The following is a 19,145-nucleotide window of genomic DNA, read 5'->3' as shown; positions in this document are numbered from 1 at the left end:
GTTCAGTCACTTTCTTGGGGCATGTGGTGTCCAGTGAGGGTATTCAGGTTGATCCGAAGAAGATAGAGGCGGTTCAGAGTTGGTCCAGACCGTCCTCAGCTATAGAGATTTGCAGCTTTCTTGGTTTGACAGGTTATTACCGCCGGTTTGTTCAGGGATTTTCATCTATTGCATCGCCCTTGACCAAGTTGACTTTCATAAGCTCAAGACAGCCTTGACCAAAGCTTTAGTGTTAGTTTTTCCATCAGCTCCAGGTTCATATACCGTGTATTGTGATGCTTTGAGAGTTAGTATTGGGTGTGTGTTGATGCAGGAGGGTAGACTTATTGCTTATGCCTCTCTTCAGTTGAAGCCCCATGAGAAGAACTACCATGTTCATGATTTGGAGTTGGCTGCCATTGTTCACACGTTGAAGATTTGGAGGCATTACTTGTATAGTGTGTCTTGTAAGGTGTTTACTGATCATCGTAGCCTCCAGCACTTGTTCAAGCAGAAGGATCTCAATTTGAGGCAGCGGAGATGGTTGGAGTTGCTAAAGGATTATGATATTACTATATTGTACCATCCGGGGAAGGCCAATGTGGTGGCCGAAGTGTTGAGCCGAAAGACGGTGAGTATGGGGAGTTTGGCATATATTCCAGTTGGGGAGAGACCTTTTGCAGTTGATGTTCAGGATTTGGCCAATCCGTTCGTGAGGTTGGATATTTCGGAGTCCAGTCGGGTATTGGCTTGTGTGATTTCTCGGTCTTCCTTATATGATCGCATCAGAGAGCACCAGTATGATGATCCTCATTTGCTTGTCCTTAAGGACAAAATTCAGCAAGGTGATGCCAGAGAAGTGACTATTGGTGATGATGGGGTGTTGAGGATGCAGGGCCGGATATGTGTGCCAATGTAGATGGGCTTTGGGAGTTGATTCTGGAGGAGCCTCAAAGCTCGCGGTATTCTATTCATCTGGGTGCCGCGAAGATGTATCAGGATCTGAGACAACATTATTGGTGGAAGAGAATGAAGAAGGACATTGTCGGATTTGTAGCTCAGTGTCTCAATTGTTATCAGGTGAAATATGAGCATCAGATATCGGGTGGCTTGCTTCAGCGGGTGGATATTCCAGAGTGGAAGTGGGAGAGGATCATCATGGACTTTGTAGTTGGGCTCCCACAGACTTTGAAGAAGTTCGATGCTATTTGGGTGATTGTGGATCGGCTGACTAAGTCTGCGCACTTCATTCCTGTGTGTACTACCTATTCTTCAGAGCGGTTGGCAGAGATCTATATCCGAGAGATTGTTCGTTTGCATGGTATCCCAGTTTCCATCATTTCAGATAGGGGCACTCAGTTTACTTCGTAGTTTTGGAGGTCTGTGCAGCAAGAGTTGGGTACTCAGGTTGAGTTGAGCACAGCTTTTCACCCTCAGGCGGACGGGCAGTCTGAGTGCACTATTCAAATATTAGAGGACATGTTGGGTGCTTGTGTCATTGATTTCGGAGGGTCATGGGATCAGTTTCTACCGCTCGCAGAGTTTGCTTATAACAACAGCTACCAGTCGAGTATTCAGATGGCTCCGTATGAGGCTTTGTATGAGAGGCGGTGTAGATCTCCAGTTGGTTGGTTTGAGCCGGGTGAGGCTAGGCTATTGGGGACAGACTTGGTGCAAGATGCTTTAGAAAAGGTGAAGGTAATTCAGGAGAGGCTTCCTTCAGCGCAGTCAAGACAAAAGAGTTATGCTGACAGGAAGATTCGGGATGTGTCCTACATGGTTGGTGAGAAGGTTCTGTTGAAGGTTTCACCCATTAAGGGTGCTATGATATTTAGGAAGAAGGGTAAATTGAGTCCTCGGTGCATTGGGCCTTTTGAGGTGCTTCGGAGGATTGGGGAGGTGGCTTATGAGCTTTCTTTGCCACCTAGCTTGTCGAGTGTGCATCCGGTATTTTATGTTTTTATGCTTCGGAAGTATATTGGGGATCTGTCTCATGTTCTGGATTCGAAATTTGAGGTCAAAGGATATAGCTTCATTGAAGGTGCAGTGGAGAGGTCGGCCCGTGGGGAAGGCTACTTGGGAGATCGAGCGGGAGATGCAGAGCAGATATCCTCACCTGTTTGAGTCTTCAGGTATGTTTCTTGACTTGTTTGAGGACGAACATTTATTTAAAGGGGGGGAGGATGTAACGACCCGGCTGGTCGTTTCATAAGTCACCACTTCGTTTCCCCCATTTCTACTTCTTATTGCTTTGTTTATCGGTTCTATGTGTGATCGGGTTGGTTGGATTGGGTTCGGAAAGGTTTTGGTAAGGTTTGAGACATTTAGTCTCTTTTGAGTAAGCTTAAGTTGGAAAAGTCAACTGAATGTTGACTTATGCGGTAAAGGGCTCGGATGTGAGTTTCGATGGTCGGATAGCTTCGAGGGGTAATTTGGTACTTAGGAGCGTGATCGGAATGTGTTTTGGAGGTACGGAGTAGATTTATGCTTGAATTGGCGAAATTGGAATTTTGGTGTTTTCCGGTTGATAGGTGAGATTTTGATATGAGGGTCGGAATGGAATTCCGGGAGTTGCAGTAGGTCCGTTGTGTCTTTTGGGATGTGTGTGCAAAATTTTGGGTCATTCGGAGGTGGTTTGGTAGATTTTTGATCAAAAGCGTAATTCGAAAGATTTTGGAACCTTAGGCTTGAATCCGATGTGTTTTGGTTGATTCGATGTTGTTTGAGGTGTTTTGAAGATTGGTATAAGTTTGAATGGCGGTATGTGACTTGTTTGTGCTTTTGGTTGAGGTCTTGGGGTCCTCGGGTGATTTCGGATGGTTGACGAAAAGATAGGAATTTGGAAATGGCAGCTGAAGTTGTAGGACTATTGTCATAACCGCATCTGCGGTTAGGAGGCCGCAGGTGCGACCCCCGCAGATGCGGAAGACCAGTCGCAAAAGCGGAAGGAGCCAAGGAAAGCAGAAACTGCAGAAGCGGTTGAGGAACCACACCGGCGATGGCGCAGGTGCGGGTTGTGCATCGCAGATGCGAAAGTTGAAAGTTTAAGTGATGACCGCAGAAGCGGCACTTGGGACTGCAAAAGCGGTTGCACCAGAGCGAGTACTGGACCGAATGTGCAAAAAGCCTGGTCCAGAAGGTATAAAAGAATTCCTTCACAATTTTTGAGTTGTTCTTCACCATTTCAAGTCGGTTTGGAGCTTTTTGGGAGATTTTGAAGAGGGATTCAAGGGATAATATCTGGAGGTAAGATTTTTGAGCCTAATAATTGATCCTAAGGCATTATTTCGCTGATTTATCCTAAGATTAATGGAAATTAAGGGTTAAAAATTGGGGATTAGGGCTTGGTATTGGAGACCTTGACTTGAGGATTTGAGGGACCATTTGTGGTCGGATTTTGGGACTTTTGATATGTATGAACTCGTGGGGAGATAAGGAATCTACTGATGTAAATTTTATCGAATTCCGAGTCGTATACTCGGGGGTCGGGTTTTGGTTAATTTCGGGTTTTATGTTGTAAATTGATTATTTTCGCATGGGCTTTATTCCCTTAGCATATTTTGACATCGTGATTATGATTTTGGATAGATTCAACGCAAGTGGAGGCCGATTCGAGGGGCAAAGGCATCTCGTGCTAGAGTTTGGACCGGATTGAGGTGAGTAATGATTGTAAATGTTGTCTTGAGGGTATGAAACCCCGGATTTCACATCGTTATACTATGTTGAGGTAACGCACACGTTAGATGACGAGCGTGAGGTCATGCACCGATGGGGATTGTGACTTAGTCCATCCCAAATGATTGTTTTACCACGTATTTGATTGAAAACTGTTTGCTATCATCATGTTTTGGGCGGAATGCCATATTTGGTCCTCGTGCCAACTATTTGGACCCTTAGAGGATTTTTACTACTATTTTCTCACTGTTTAGATTTTATATCTGTACTCAGCCATGCTATACTATACTGTTTTTATAACTTAGCCATGTTTACTCTGTTTTAACACTTTAAATGATATTTTGAGATGAGCATCATATTTTACTGTGCCCGAGTGGCTTTTAGAGATTTCTGACTGAGTAAAGCCGAGGGCCTGTGTTGTGAGGATACTTTCGGGTTGGACTGCATGCCGCAACAGTGATACACTAATTTATGATTATGAGGCCGAGGGCCTGAGATTGTACGCCACGAGGTGGCTTGTTGATATGAGGCCGAGAGCCTATTGATTATGCCACGAGATGACTTGATATTGCGCTTGGGCCGTAAGGGTCCCCTCCCGGAGTCTATACACCCCCAGTGAGCGCGGGTACCCATTGTGATATGAGATATAGCCCGAGGGGCTGGTGTTGTTCCATGTTGTTGCCCGAGGGCTGATTCTGTTGGTGTTGTGCCCGAGGGGTGGTTTTTATGTGTTTATCTTTTCTAGCTGCCTGTCATTTACCACTTTAACTATTAGAAAGGCATTTTAAAGAAGCTTAAACTGAACTAAGGTGTTTTTATGAGATTTCACTATTTTATTGTACTTTACTGGTTTTACTCTGTCTCTTTATAGCATGTTGTTGTGTTTTTACGTGATTTCTTATCGCTCAGTTTTCATTTATTGTTATTACTCATTGCGTTGGAGTACTCACTTTACTCTTTGCATCCTGTGTGCAGATTCAGGCGCTTTAGGTCCTGCTAGCGAGGGTTGATAGCTTCCAGCAGATTGTCGGAGTCCACTAGGTAGCTGCTCGACATTCGCAGCCCATTGTTTCTCCCTCTTATCATTATTTCTTTCCCTTGTACTGGATTTTTGTAATAGACAGTGTAGTCCATTTTTCGTATTCCTAGATTTATGTTAGATGCTCGTGACTGGTGACACCCTGATGTCGGGCTGTGTTTGGTTTTCCGCAGTTGTTATATTTCACTTTATTATGGAATTTATCATGTTTTATGACTTAAATATGAATTATTATTTGTCAATTTAATTGGGTGTTCTGTCGGCTGGCCTTATCTTCACGAGAGGCGCCATCACGACCGAGTTTGGGTTTAGGGTCGTGACAAATTTATACTCACTTTTTAAAAAATTTAACTATTACTCAGTTTTTGGGTAACTTCAGATACATCACTTCTCTCTTCTTCTTCGTTGCTGCTTTCTTCTTCGTTGGGCTTAGGGTTTCTTCTTCTTCTTCTTCTTCTTCTTCTTCTTCTTCTTCTTCTCCTCCTCTTTAGCTGCAAAATGAATTTATTAAATTTATTATTATTTTGACAATTTGATGATTGATTTTTGTTCTTTATGATATTTGAAAGTTATATTTCAGATTTGAGCTCATTTGAAGTAGATTTAGGCATTGAATCGTGCGTTCGATTGTTAAAATTCGAAAAATAAATTTATGTTTCATAACTTAAGATTCAAAATCTGAAGTTTTATTGAAGAGATTGAACTACTTAAGATTCGAATTTCTAAATTTGCATTTGAAAGATAGAAGAATTTCATATTTGAAATCTAAAGTTGCATTGAAGAGATTGAACTACTTACAACACAATAACAATAATTCAGTATAATCTTACAAGTGGGGTCTGGGGAGGATAGTGTGTACGCACCCCTACCGTAAGGTAGAGATGTTGTTTCCAATAGATTCTCGATTTAAGGAAAGAAGAAAGTAAAGCAGTATCAACAAGCAGTAACGACAACAAGAAAATAAGCAAATAAGGTAAAAGGAACAACATGAAGTGATAAAAATCTACCAATAATAAAATACTAGACTACCACTCATAACACTGGAATGGGATGAAAGCACACTTGACTTGCCTACTAATTTCTACCTTTATCCTCGCCCTCCATACCTTTCTACGAAAGGTCATGTCCTCCTTCAGCTGAATCAATGCCATATCCTGCCTAATTATCTCTCCTTAATAATTTTTTGGCCTACTTCTACATCTCCTCAGACCTTCTAAGGCCAACATCTCACACCTCTTTACTGGGATTATGTGCTTCTCCTCTTTCACATGCCCAAACCATCTAAGTCTCGCTTCTCGCATCTTGTCCTCTACGGGGATCACTTCCACCCTGATCAGAATATCTTCATTCCTAATCTTATCTATCCTGGTATGCCCGTGCATCTATCTTAACATACTCATCTCTGCTACTTTTATCTTCTAGACATGAGAGTTATTGAATGTCCAACACTCTACCTCATACAACATAGTCGGTCTAACTATCACTGTGTAGAACTTACATTTAAGTTTAGGCAGCATATTCTTATCACATAAAACACCGGATGAAAGCTTCCACTTCACCCACCCAGCTCCAATACGATGTGTAATATCCTCGTCAATTTCCATATTTCCTTGGATTATAGACCCTAAGTACTTGAAACTATCTCTCGTGGGAATGAGTTGTGTGTCAAGCCTTACGTCCATGTCCACTTTATTGGTTCTATTACTGAACTTACACTTCAAATATTTTATCTTGATCCTACTCAATTTGAAACCTTTAGATTCTAGGGTTTGTCTCTAAACCTCCATCGCGTTGATAGTGCCTCGCGTTTTGTCATTCAGTATAATATCATCCTCAAATAACATACACCATAAAACCTCCCCTTAAACGTGAAGCGTCAGTATATCCAACTCAAGACAATTAAAAACGGGCTAAGATCTGACCCTTGGTACAACCCCATCACAACAGAAAGTAGTCTGATTTTCCTTCCAGCGTCCTCACCTGAGTTTTAGCTTCACCATACACGTTCTTAAGCACCCCAGTGTAAGCCACAAGAACACCTCTAACCTCCAAACATCTCCATAGAATATCTATTGGGACTTTGTCATATGCTTTCTCTAGATCAATGAACACCATATGCAAGTCCTTATTCCTCTCCCTATATTGCTCCACCAACCTCCTTACAAGATGAATGGCATCTATAGTCAAATGATTCAATAAAAGCTCGAACTAATTTTCGAAAATAGACACGCTCCTCCCCACCATCTCCCATACCTTCATAGTGTGGCCCAACAGCTTGATACCTTTATAGTTATTGTAATTTTGGATATCACCCTTGTTCTTGTACAATAGAATCATCGTACTCCACCTCCACTTGTTGAACATCTTCTTTGTCCTAAAAATGATATTAAAGACCTAGCGAGTCATTCCAAGCCTTCCCTACCGACGCTCTTCCAAAATTCACCAGGTCTGCTCATCTTTCGCATAGCTCCCTCGACTTCCTCAATTTTAATATGCCTATAATATTCAAAATCATGACGACCCTTGGAGTGCATTAAATCACCAAGCACAATTTTCTTGTCTCCCTCTTCATTTAAGAGTTTATGAAAGTATGACCCCTATCTATGTCAAATATGTTTCTCGTCCATCAATATTCTGTTATCTTCGTCTTTGATGCACTTCACCTAGTCCAGGTCATGGGCCTTCCTTTCTCTCACCTTGGCTAGCCTGTATAGTTTTTTGTCCCGCCTTTGTTCCTAAGTTCCTCATATAAGTATCCAAACGCTGTAGTCTTAGTCGCCATAATCGCTAACATTGCCTCCTTCTTAGTCTTTTTGTACCGCTCCCTATTTGTTCTCTTCTTCTCTTCATTCTTCCTCTCCACCAGCTTTAGATATGCTGCTTTCTTGGCTTCTACTTTTTCTTGAACCTCTTTATTCTACTACCAGTCCTCCTTGCGCCCACCAATGTAACTCTTCGAGACCCCTAGTACCTCTCTAGCAACTTTCCTAAGGCATTTCACTATCGAGGTCCATATATAACTCGTGTTCCCCTTACTCCACTAAGCTCCCATAGCCACCAACTTCTGCCCCAACTCCCAAGCTTTATACTTAGTCAAGCTTCTCCACTTGATCTTAGGTTGACCATACACAATCTTTTTTTCCTCTTCCTCATGATCTCCAAGTCCATCACCATGAACCTATGCTGGGATGAGAGATTCTCACTCGGGATAATCTTGTAATCCGTGCAAAAACCTCTATTGCACTTCCTAAAGAGTAGGTAATCAATCCGGATCTTGGCCACCACACTCCGGAAGGTGATCATGTGCTCCTCCTTTTTCTTAAAATTCGAGTTAGCCATCACCAAATCAAAACTTTTAGTGAAATCCAATAGCAAAGTTCCACTTATGTTTTTATCCCCAAAACCAAAGTCGCCATGCATATCGTTGTAACCCTAAGAAATCGTCCTGATGTGTCCATTGGAATCCCCTTCTATCAAAATATCTCGAAAAATAGAATATCAAGCACTACATCATCCAAATTATCCTAGAAGCTCCTTTTGACCTCCTTACCCAAACCCACTTAAGGTACATAGGCACAAATAACGTTTAAAGTAAGCCCTCCAACAATTATCTTAATAGCAATCAGCTCGTCATTCACCCTCTTGACCTCTACCACTAGCTCTCTCACTTCCCTATCCACCAAAATACCCACCCCATTGTTATCCCTCATGCTTCATGAGTACCATAGTTTATACACATCTAAATCTCGTGCCTTAGACCCCTTCCATCTAGTCTACTAGACATAAGCTATGCTAATCCTCCTCTTCTGCAGGATCTTCGCTATCTCTCTAGACTTCCCTGTCAAAGTCCCTATGTTCCAAGACCCAAATCTTAACCTCAAGGCTCCCTTCCATCTCCCTCCCCCGCCCCAGCCCCACCCGAGGATATGACCTTACCCTATCATCATTCACCCCAGTCACTATAGTCTAAGGGATACAAATCTAATCCTATCACTGATACAAGACAATTAGTATCATAGGCGACCGAACGGCCGCCCCCTAATTACTAGACAAACCTGCTATAATAATTTCATAAACACCTAGCAAAGATATGGCAAACAAATAAAGTAGCCTTATGTTCGGATCTGACAATACCATACCATAATCAAAAGGTACACTGGCCCAATCGACCAAACTTAACATAAATGTAGCCGCTGAAGCCATTCTAAAAAGGGAGAAATTAGCACTACTTGGTGAAATAGTAATAAGGAGCAGAGTCTAACAAGAAGGAATATTAACACACACAAACGATAGTAAGGAGTGGAACATGTATACATCACATCAAATGAGTTTGAGGAGCACGCAACAATATAGCAAACCACAACAGGATATTAAGGAACACAAAATACTAGTAATGGCAGAACATGTACAAGGAACACAAGACAATATGGAGATGTAGAAAGAGGGGGAGGGGGAGAGGGAGCGGGAGAGAGAGCCAGTGGTGGTATGATTGTCGCCGGTGCAGGCACGCTACCGACAGTTGGAGTAGTGACAAAAAGAAGAAAAGGCATGAAAAAGAAGAGATAGAAAAGGAGAGAGATAGGAAAGAGAGAAGAGAGAGAAGAGAGAGGAAAGGAGGGAAGAACCTACTTGTGGCGGGATAGTGGCCCCAACACTTAATTGGTAATTGACTGTAAGGGACCGTTAGGAATCAAAGAGAGAGAAAGGGTGAGTCTGAGCGAGAGAGAAAGGTGGTCAGAGAAAGTTCTCTCTAGAGAACTTCACATTTGATTTCTGAAGTTGCATTAAAAAGATTGAACTACTTTAGATCCGAGTATACTTTGCAGAATTTTGTGCAATGAGGTATAAATTTAATGGTGGCCTCAAAATTAGGTATATATGGCTGGATGCGTTAATACGTTTAATATTAGTTTCATTATTATGTGCTACTTCATATAATTTGAGCTTAAGGGAGATGAAAATGCTCAAGTGATAATGAAAATTGTCCATTTATTACGAATTACTATCACCGTACCGGGCCGGGCTCAAAAGTGAACACGGACCGGGCTCTCAACCGTGCGCGCAATTATTCTTCTCCTGAGATTTGATCACTGCCATTTTCAACTCTTTTAAGCTCCATTTCCATCATTCACTCACAAGCCATGGCGGAAGCCGACGAACAACCACCGCCATCGACGCCGGCGTCGTCAACGGCCCCAATTTACATACATCCACGAAGAGAGCCATTCCAACATGGCCTCCTCCCAATCTCTAAACTCATCTTCACCGACGGCACTCAAACTCTTCTTCCAATTCGAGATAAGCTATTATCCCTAACCTCCGGCTCGGCTCTCCGAGCCAATTTCGAAGCAATTGCCGAAGCACTTCAGATCTCGCATGAGCATGCTCGTCTTGTCCTTGAGACAATTGCCTCCGTTCTCCACTCCGACTCTGATCCAATCGTCACCGCTAAGCCATCGGAGATCGGCTCCGTTGGCGTCAACGTGTTCGATTTGATGCTGTTTTTGCACATTCAGAGTTATAAAAGGCTGCTTCCTAAAGGACATAAGGATTCCGCTGCAGTAGCTGATGTTTGGCCTTCTACATCCGCCTTCGACGGTTTCTTATCGGCTCTTTCGCCGTTGCAGGTCAGGAGCTTGTGTTTTCTAAATTCCATTCCGTTGTGTGATTATTCTGTATATTCAAATTGGAATTTAGACATTTTTTGGACAGTGATTGTGTAATATGAAGTACTGTAGTGGTTTAGTCTTTTAGAGATTTATAATATGCAGAACTTCTAATACTTTTTATTTGTAATTTGGATATAGTATTCGCGTTAGATGAATTTAAATGAAGTAACGTGATCAGTGAGGATTCATATAGTCAATACCAACTTGTTTTGGACTGAGGCATAATGTGTTAACCAAAAACTTTTCTTAAAAATTGCAGCTCGTACGCAGCAATAGTCGGCGGTTTATGCCATCACAGGCTGATGAAGAGGCTCATCAATTATCCTATTTACAGAAACACTTGGGGAACATTCTTTCACTTTTGGCAGAGTCAGTGGAAGGGGATGGTGAAGAATCACTGGTTTGTGAAGTTTATACCTTTGAGTTATTAACTTATCGTACCATTTTTGTCATATTATATGCTTCATGTAAACTCGACAAGGCATGCTACTTAGTTTTTATTCATTTTGCAAATAAAATTTTATTCATACAAAACGTACTAAGAATAGTGCACAAAAACTGAAACGTCCAATGTAGGAGCACTTGTTCCTTGATGATGCCTATGACAAATCCTTGCTGCTCCATTCACCTCTATTGGCATCCATCTTGTGCCCTTGTTTGTTTTCATACAGTATGGGCTTAAAGGCATGCGGAAAAGCTAATTTAGTTACTTGACTCCATAGGTTTTGTCTATGGAGAAATTGGAGCATCTGGGCTTCCTAATCTATTTTGGTGAAAAGGGATATGAGAGGATCCCGTTGAGTCAGAATGCCCCATTTTTTGCCAATTCAGATCCAGAGATGCCTGCTGTTCCTGTTCCGGCAGCTCAAGTACATGACTGGCTTCTAGAAAATATAGCATCTGCTTTGGAACGAATTACTGAGAGGGCTTCTGCAAAGGAAAATGGACCAAGCACTGCCTCTGATCAGGATGTACCAATGGCTGATGTCGCTGCAAGTTCAGTGAAGAGTTCATCAACTTCTAGAGGACCAAGTTTCATTGAAGGAATTTCCAAATCATCATATGTAAGGCTGCCAAATGATATTAAAGGCTCCTCTGTAAAGGTATGTTTCAACTTTATTTTGTGTTATTCTTTTTCTGGAAAAGAGTTGAATGATTCATAGGAAAGTATGGAGCTCTTGTAAATCGGCTATTTTCTTGTTGTGTGTGCTAAGGTTTCTTAGTGTTCTACATGATCTGTGACATCGAGGGGAAGGGGTCTGCAGGAATGGGCTTATGCTGAATGTGCTCCTTTAGGTCATTTTCTCTAGTCTATTAATTGTGCCAAAATAAAGTTGTTCACAGTTTGGTAGAGTCGGAACAGTGTCCTCCCAAGAAAGACACAGAATACTGTTGCGCGCATTGTGAAGTTATTGACAACTAGTAACTCATTAATATGGTGCAATATTCTCTCGTTTAAAGGCCAGAATAGAACATTTTAAATCAACTCCTGTGAGTGTGGGCAAATATCACTATATAATTGGTTAAACTGACTTTTAAACTCAACTTAGGTTCTTTACGATAGAGCGGAGGTGCTTTTATGGTCAGGATTGTAGAATTACAGGAAGAATTTAATTCTATAAGTTTATGAATGTAGAATGGACTGTCTTTACATGTACTCTTGATATATGAATATACTAATATGATTTAGAGGCTTATAACATTATTAAGTCTATTCCAACTCACATAAATCATAGAGTTACTATATTAAAGATGGTGCCATATAAGTCAAGATGATTAAACTCTTTTGATTAATTAAAGCGTAATTTCATTAATAATGGGAGTCAAGATGGTAAGACTTTAAAGTTATTTCTTTGATAAGTGGTAAGAATTTAACGTTATCAGCAAGGAGAAATTATCAAATTGCATCATCTTTTGTGGAACTTTGTGTTTTGCAAAACTCATTGGAGAGGATAATTCTTACGAACTTATTTGGTTTTATTACTGCCTCTAGTTTGTGTGTGTTTAATCTCTAACTTATCATTACTAGGTTCAGCAAATCTCTTGAATACCGCCGTTCTTTTATTTCCTTATTGACAAGTTTAAAGCAGAATCACACTTGTGCCGAAGGAGATTCAAGGATTCTAGAATTTTGTCCATCACGGGTATAGGGAGGGTTCTCAAGAGTTTTTAAGACTAGCATTGAAGTGCATTACAGAAGAATATGGAAAATGAAAGGAAGCAATTTGGGATAAGTGGTCTGCATAAGGTTCTCTCTAGTGTCTAATTGAAGGCTAACCCAACCGATGTGGGACACAACAGTAGCATGCTGAGATGTTTATCTTTGAATATTTTAATAGTGTCAAATTCCAAAAGCTTGTCAAGCCCTTAAAATTGGTTGCCAATTTTTTTGGATTAAGCATGAAATGATTTTGCATTATTAGCATTTTAACTTTTCTTGTGGTTTAAATGATCTGATTTCTTCTTTTTGCCATATCTTGTTTTACCTTGTATCCCAACAAATTCTTGGCCGGACAGATCTAAATTTTGGGGTAATGAACTTTCTACTTGATTCTTGGTATTGAATCCTTTTTCTCTTTTGGCAGGTTGTCAATTGCCATGAATCAGTCATTTATATTTTAGCTCCTTTGAAATATGCGACAGTATATGGATGCTCTGATGCAACTATTGTCCTGGGAGCTGTGGGCAAGGTAGGTAGTAACCTTTAGGAAGATTTTGCTTGTTTTTTCTTAAGGGTCGTTTAGTAGTGAAATTGTAGAAATTCTAGTAGGAGGTAAATTTAGTTCTACATTACCTTGTAACTTTTTGTAAATGTCTCATGTATATATGAATTAAATGTGTTCTTAGTTGTGTGCTTCTGAAAATCAGCCTGCACTGTACTGTAATACAGGGTTTTGCTGTTTAGCAATGCCAAGGCACGATCTACTTAGGGGTACTTATTGGGCCAAGTGCCATCTTCTACAAAGAATATATTCTAGCATTTGCACCACTGTTTATCACATGCGCTTGGTGACAAAGATATGCAAGCTTCTAATTTTGTGTACATATTTTGTACTGAATTTGAAAATTTAAGTAATTAGGAGATGGAGAAACAATATCATTCGTAGTTTCTCCTACCGTTGAAGTTTGAGCTTATCAGAGAGTTGAGCTTATTCTTATCTGAGATTTGGTTTTATTTAAATTTGATCCAGTTGGAGCTGTATGGTTTGAAAAAACTTCATTTAGGCTGTGCTGGCATCAGCTACCAGTTACGAATGCATTTTGAACTTTGTGATTCTGGATGGTGTTTAAACATTTCTTCATATTACTTGGCATGGCATCCTAAAAACAACTGAGTATAAAGAAAAATGACGCGGTCTCGAATGGACCTGTATGAGTACATAGGATTCATATAGCCGAGTACAATTTATCTAAGGTTGAGGCATATATGTTGGAATGTTCGATATTGATATTCTTCTGTAGTTATGGCTCAAATGCTGTACACAAAAATGTCACTGATATTTGCATGCAATTCGAAGATGAAAAAGGAAGAAATTTATGCTCTATGAAACTGATGTTTGCTGCTTTCTACTGCCAGTAAAAAAGCTTTCCATGATTTCAAAAGCTAATGACAAAAAGTAGAGAGCTAGGTTTCCCTAGTTTCTTGTGTTGATTGATCCATTTTGCAAATGGTTTACAATTGTGTATTTGATGCTCTAAACTAAATATTGGATTTGACATTTAATAGTATATTGTCTGTTGCAGGCTGTCAGAATTGAGCACTGTGAACGTGTACATGTGATTGCAGCAGCAAAACGTATTTGTATTGCCAACTGTCGTGAATGCATATTCTTCTTGGGAGTAAACCAGACACCGCTTCTTGTTGGTGATAACCATAAATTGCAGGTCTGTGTTACTTTTGTGCTGCTGCTCAAAGGTTCAGCCTACTCCTTGGGTCTCCAAAATCCTTATTTTATTCATACATGTATGGTTTTCTGTGATCACTCTGCATCAAATAGTCATTGCAAACTCCTATGGATTTAGAAGTGAAATTATTCAGTCAGCTTTTAGTCTTTTCTTTTATTTTTTATCGATCTTATGCTGCCACAAGTGGAATGCAATTAAACCAGCAGTTCTAAGTATTGATGCAGTTTTTTCCGTCGGTCTAAATGCAAGAGAATTGATTATATTATTGCAAATATAGGACATCTTAGTGGAATATTTTTAATGAACCATATATTACTTTGTTGAGTCATTTGAGTTCATTATTTAAGTGGGAAGCATGAAAACCTTGCGTAGGATCATCTCTATCACATGTCAAATGCATGTCTGTGGAAGTTCTCAATGAACCATTTATCACTTTGTTAAGTAATCCGAGTTTGTTATCTAAGCGCGAAGAATGAAAACCATGCAAGGGGAATGCCTATATCACAAAATAAATGTTGAAGTGGCCTAGATGGATGGATCATGGATGTTATGCAGGCAATATAGTTATTTTTTCAAATCCCTTTGTGAATGCATGCGATGAATTTAAGGGTGTAATAAGTGTACAGGATGGAGAATTTCAGTGCAATTGAGAAGTTTGAAATACTAACCTAGTAAACTTTAGTTTGTGGCGAATTTCAATATAATGGTTGGGTGCTGGAGATGTAAAATTGAGTTTTAGGACTCTTGGTTTACTTTCTTTCTGTGATAAATGGGATTGTTGGTGTAGTTTATCACTTAATTGACTGGCATATTGGATAAAAACTAAGCTGAGCTTTTTGCTGCGACTTCCAGTGGACTACATAATTTGTATCCTATCATCTAATTATGTTGCGAATTACCTTGTGCGTCTTAGAGGTAGTGCATTCTCTTTTTAGTAGTGTCTATTTTGTCAAGATTGCTAGCCACTTGGTGGCCTTTTGTTCTCTTCTAAGAATAGTTTGTCGATTATGAACTTAAATATTTTGCTAAGTTAACTAGGTCTTGGTAAACCATTTTTTTTATAATGCAAGTGAATATAAGAATTGAGGGTATTCTTATATGCATTCTATTTACAAGCATTTTCTCAATGCTATATGCTGATTGGACAGTATACTTCTTGCTGTATGATTTACTGTTCTGGGGAAAATTTGACTTCCCCATCCATTTCTTTTGATGATTTTGTCAGGTGGCTCCATACAATACTTCTTACTCGCTACTGGAGGAACACCTGAATCAAGTTGGTATTGACCCAACCATCAACAGATGGGATGCACCTGTAGCTCTTGCTGTCGTTGACCCACATGATTCACTGTCACATCCTGCTGGTGTGTCTGATGTTCAAACTGAGTCTGCTATCCCGGTAGATCCTGATCAGTTCTGTAGCTTTTTGGTATGTCTATAAAAGTAGTGACAAGGACCTTCGAGTTTTATTTATCAATTCACTAAGTACCCATTCCTTTTTTAAATGTCTCCAATTCTGGTTAAATGTCTATTATTTGCTCATGGAATATTTGCTCAAAATCTGTTGGTAAAGTGATTTTTTTTCCTCACCGTTCTTTTAAAATGCTAATATGCACGGCTCCAATTGTCACAGATTCCACACTGGTTTGAAGGGCAGCAATCCGGGTCCACGAAAGATAATCCATTCCCTTTACCGGATGCTTATTTGGCATCCCAGCAGAGAAATGTGCGTTAGAACACCAACTAACTTTTTGTATCATTTTGCATCACATTTGTGCACACAATATGATTACTGATCCTCCGTTTATGTAGTATACTCCAATACATACTGTCATATTTTAATGCTTTAGTTGAATCATCAAATTTTTGGAAAATCATAATTCATACTTCTTGACCCTTTCAGCACAAACACTTGGAGGAGAATAAGCGTATGTTAAAGGACACTGAGCTTGACGAGACGCGGAAGCGAGAAGTAGCAACTGCTCTCCATGCGTGCTTTAAGGACTGGTTATATGGTAATGGTGGCAGTTTGTATATCATTTCTTGGTGTCGGTGTTTTAACTTTTTATCCTCACCCACTGTTCTGCCAATATTTGACAGCTTCAGGAAATATACGGCAACTATACTGTCTTCAAGGTGATTAGAGTTCTGCAAGATGTTTGAGCTGTGTAGCAAGGAAGGTAACCCTCCACTTCCATTGTAGATTTCAGTTTCATCCACTGCAAGTTCCTCCCTGCCATTTTTGTTGGTGCTGAAGGCAGCTGAGAGCTTGATGCTATTGCAATATCGTCCAGCTAATCAAGTCGCGCTTTTCAACTGTTGTGCATTTTATAACCAGAATGCCTCAGGGCCATGTTACTTTTGCAGGAGACTGCTCACTGCACTGTCTTGTACTACTATGGAAGTCAATATGTTTAGGTTTCAATTCCCCCTTTTTTTTCTTTATTGGTTTTACTAGGTTCTGAATTTTAGCCAAAGGATTGATCTGTTATATATTTGTTTGTTTGGGTTCCTGTATGCAAATAAGAGATGCAGAAGACCATGCGGGGAAAATTAGAGAACCGTTTTCCTGTTCAACGAATGCTGATGAGAAGCCAGCATTTTGTAAAACTGGTGATGCGTTTTGCCATGCAGCTAAAGCTAACGCAGTTCTGACTTCTGCACCGTCTGGTCATGTTGAAGCTTTGTTCTCGAAAGTCTTCCACTGCACTGTTCTCCCCAACCCCTCCCCAATATTGGATATGAAATTTTATCTGCTTGATTTTCTTGGATTTACTTCAAAGTAGAAGAACCATCAACATAATCCCTTGCAAGCAGCAAGATCTATGTAGCTCTGGCGGATAGTCAAGATTGTTTGACCAAAAAAGTGTAAATCTTTGATTAAACTAATTAATTTTATGTAACAAGGGGTTAAAACAAGTTAATGATAATATCCCTAGATTTATAACTAGTTAGCACACATATTGCAAGATAACATTGGTAGGGGATTAAATGCTGTGTATATTTAATATTCCGAAAAGTTTCAGTAACGGTAAGAGAATATCATACAATAAATAATAATAAATGACATTAATGTAAATAAGAAGAGTGATTCACCAAATCCTAGAATATTAGAACTATTTTCGGATCTGATGGAAAAGTATGTAATAATGGATGGAAGAATCTTATTAGAAAGGTAATGTTTGTCTCTTTTCTAGAGAGAGAGTCTTTTCTCAAAAAGTATTCTTAACCAATGTATGTTACATGCCTTTCACCTTATCTCTTTTTCTATTTATACGGGACAAATCCTCAGTCAGCCCTAAAAGTACAAGTACAAAAAATATTCAATGAATATTCTCCTAAATATTCTATTACAAAAACTAGCCGTTAATACTGCCCTTGATACTTGATTTCGACCGTTATTGACCGCTTGGCCCCACGGTTTACTAGTCGACCTTGGCCACGTCACTTTTCATAATACCATTTCAGGCTAAACCTCCTCCGAGGCAGATTTTGACCTATACAGAGATGTCAATATCACAGAATGATTACTAAAATTGGGGTTCCTAAATTGACTTGAAGGACATAAATTGATTTTTTTAACTTGAGCTATTTGATCAACTAAAACCTAAGAACTAAATTACTAAACTAAAATTACTTAATAGTAGTTGGGAGCAAATCCCTGTGACACAACCTTTGATCGCTGAAATTATTTTATACACCCAACATTCGCAGATTTACATGGACTCAAGCGGTGTCACGGGACACCGCTTCGTCGAAATTTTTTACTCTATATATATATATATATATAAACAATAACTGGCCTCTTACTAGAAATTGCGATACTGCTTATGCATTTGCATCTATACCCGCTTTTTGGGTCACGTTTTAACTTGTGCCCGCTTTGCAAAAAAAATTGCAAGCGTACCCACTTTTTCGCGTAACTTCAGCATACGGGGTTGAAGTAACAAAGGCAATCACGCAAAACTTCAGCATTCTAGTAGACGGGACTGAAGTAGCAAGTGTGCTGAAGTATTTGTTTGTAATTGTTGAACTTAAGCATAGTAGCTAAAGTTTTGTTCTCTATTTGCTGAAGTTTTTGTTTGTAATTGTTGATGCTTTTATTTTTATAACTGGCGAACTTCAGCTCGAGAGTTGAAGTTTTTGTTTTGTAACTGGCGAACTTCAGCTCTAGAGCTGAAGTTTTTGTTTTGTAACTGGCGAACTTCAGTTCTAAAGCTGAAGTTTTTGTTTTGTCAGCTCTAGAGCTGAAGTTTTTGTTTGTAACTGGCGCACTTCAACTCTAGAGCTGAAGTTTTTGTTTGTAACTGGCGAATTTCAGCTCTAGAACTGAAGTTTTTGTTTGTAAATGAACAAATTCAAAGGGACTCTTCCACCATATTTGGGAATCACTCTTCCTAATTTGTACTACATAGCCATATCTAAAAATTCTTTTTCAGGACCACTTCCTATTTCATTGTCAAATTTGTCGAATCTTGAGTATCTTTTCGTTGATAACAACAGCCTTACAGGTAGAGGCGGATCCAGGATTTTAGCACGACAGGGCACCACTGTATGTTAATCACTAGCGATAAAATTCGGCGTGCAACTCTTTAAAAACTTAATGACTATGATGACTTATCATCCAAGTATAAACAAAAAGAAGTTCTAAAGAAAAAAAAGCATCAAACAGGGAGATAGAGATTTCTTCGCAAAATGGGTGGTATGCGAAGGGAAGGTGTTTGATTAAGCACGTTTCACACTTTAAAATTTCGAGTTTTCAATTGAAAAAATGGGTCAGCGATCAAAAGGGCATTCAAACTTTAAATTATCAAAAATATACTAAAGGAATCAAGATCAAGAGTATGTTGATAGTCAAAGAATTAGTTGTTAATGCG

At 39.7% G+C, this 19,145-nt stretch overlaps 1 protein-coding gene across 2 annotated transcripts; it reads left to right on the top strand.

Annotated features, from left to right (window-relative positions):
- Nucleotides 1–9,632: 9,632 nt before the first annotated feature.
- On the top strand, nt 9,633–17,042 carry LOC107796192 (uncharacterized). 2 transcript variants are annotated; one of them, XM_016618937.2, is made up of 10 exons: nt 9,633–10,320; nt 10,622–10,762; nt 11,085–11,465; nt 12,948–13,052; nt 14,107–14,247; nt 15,494–15,697; nt 15,902–15,994; nt 16,172–16,283; nt 16,369–16,448; nt 16,796–16,928. In XM_016618937.2, exons 1-9 carry the CDS (start codon nt 9,835–9,837, stop codon nt 16,410–16,412), a joined length of 1,707 nt encoding a protein of 568 aa, XP_016474423.1. In that variant the 5' UTR covers nt 9,633–9,834; the 3' UTR covers nt 16,413–16,448; nt 16,796–16,928. The 2 variants fall into 2 exon arrangements, with proteins under 2 accessions (XP_016474423.1, XP_016474422.1); XM_016618936.2 differs by having other exon boundaries at nt 16,369–17,042.
- Nucleotides 17,043–19,145: the final 2,103 nt, after the last annotated feature.

This window comes from Nicotiana tabacum, chromosome 5 (assembly GCF_000715075.1).
Source record: "Nicotiana tabacum cultivar K326 chromosome 5, ASM71507v2, whole genome shotgun sequence".
Classification (NCBI taxonomy): Eukaryota; Viridiplantae; Streptophyta; class Magnoliopsida; order Solanales; family Solanaceae; genus Nicotiana; species Nicotiana tabacum.
Note: the sequence above shows the minus strand (reverse complement) of the source record. Positions and strands in the feature narration are given on the sequence as shown.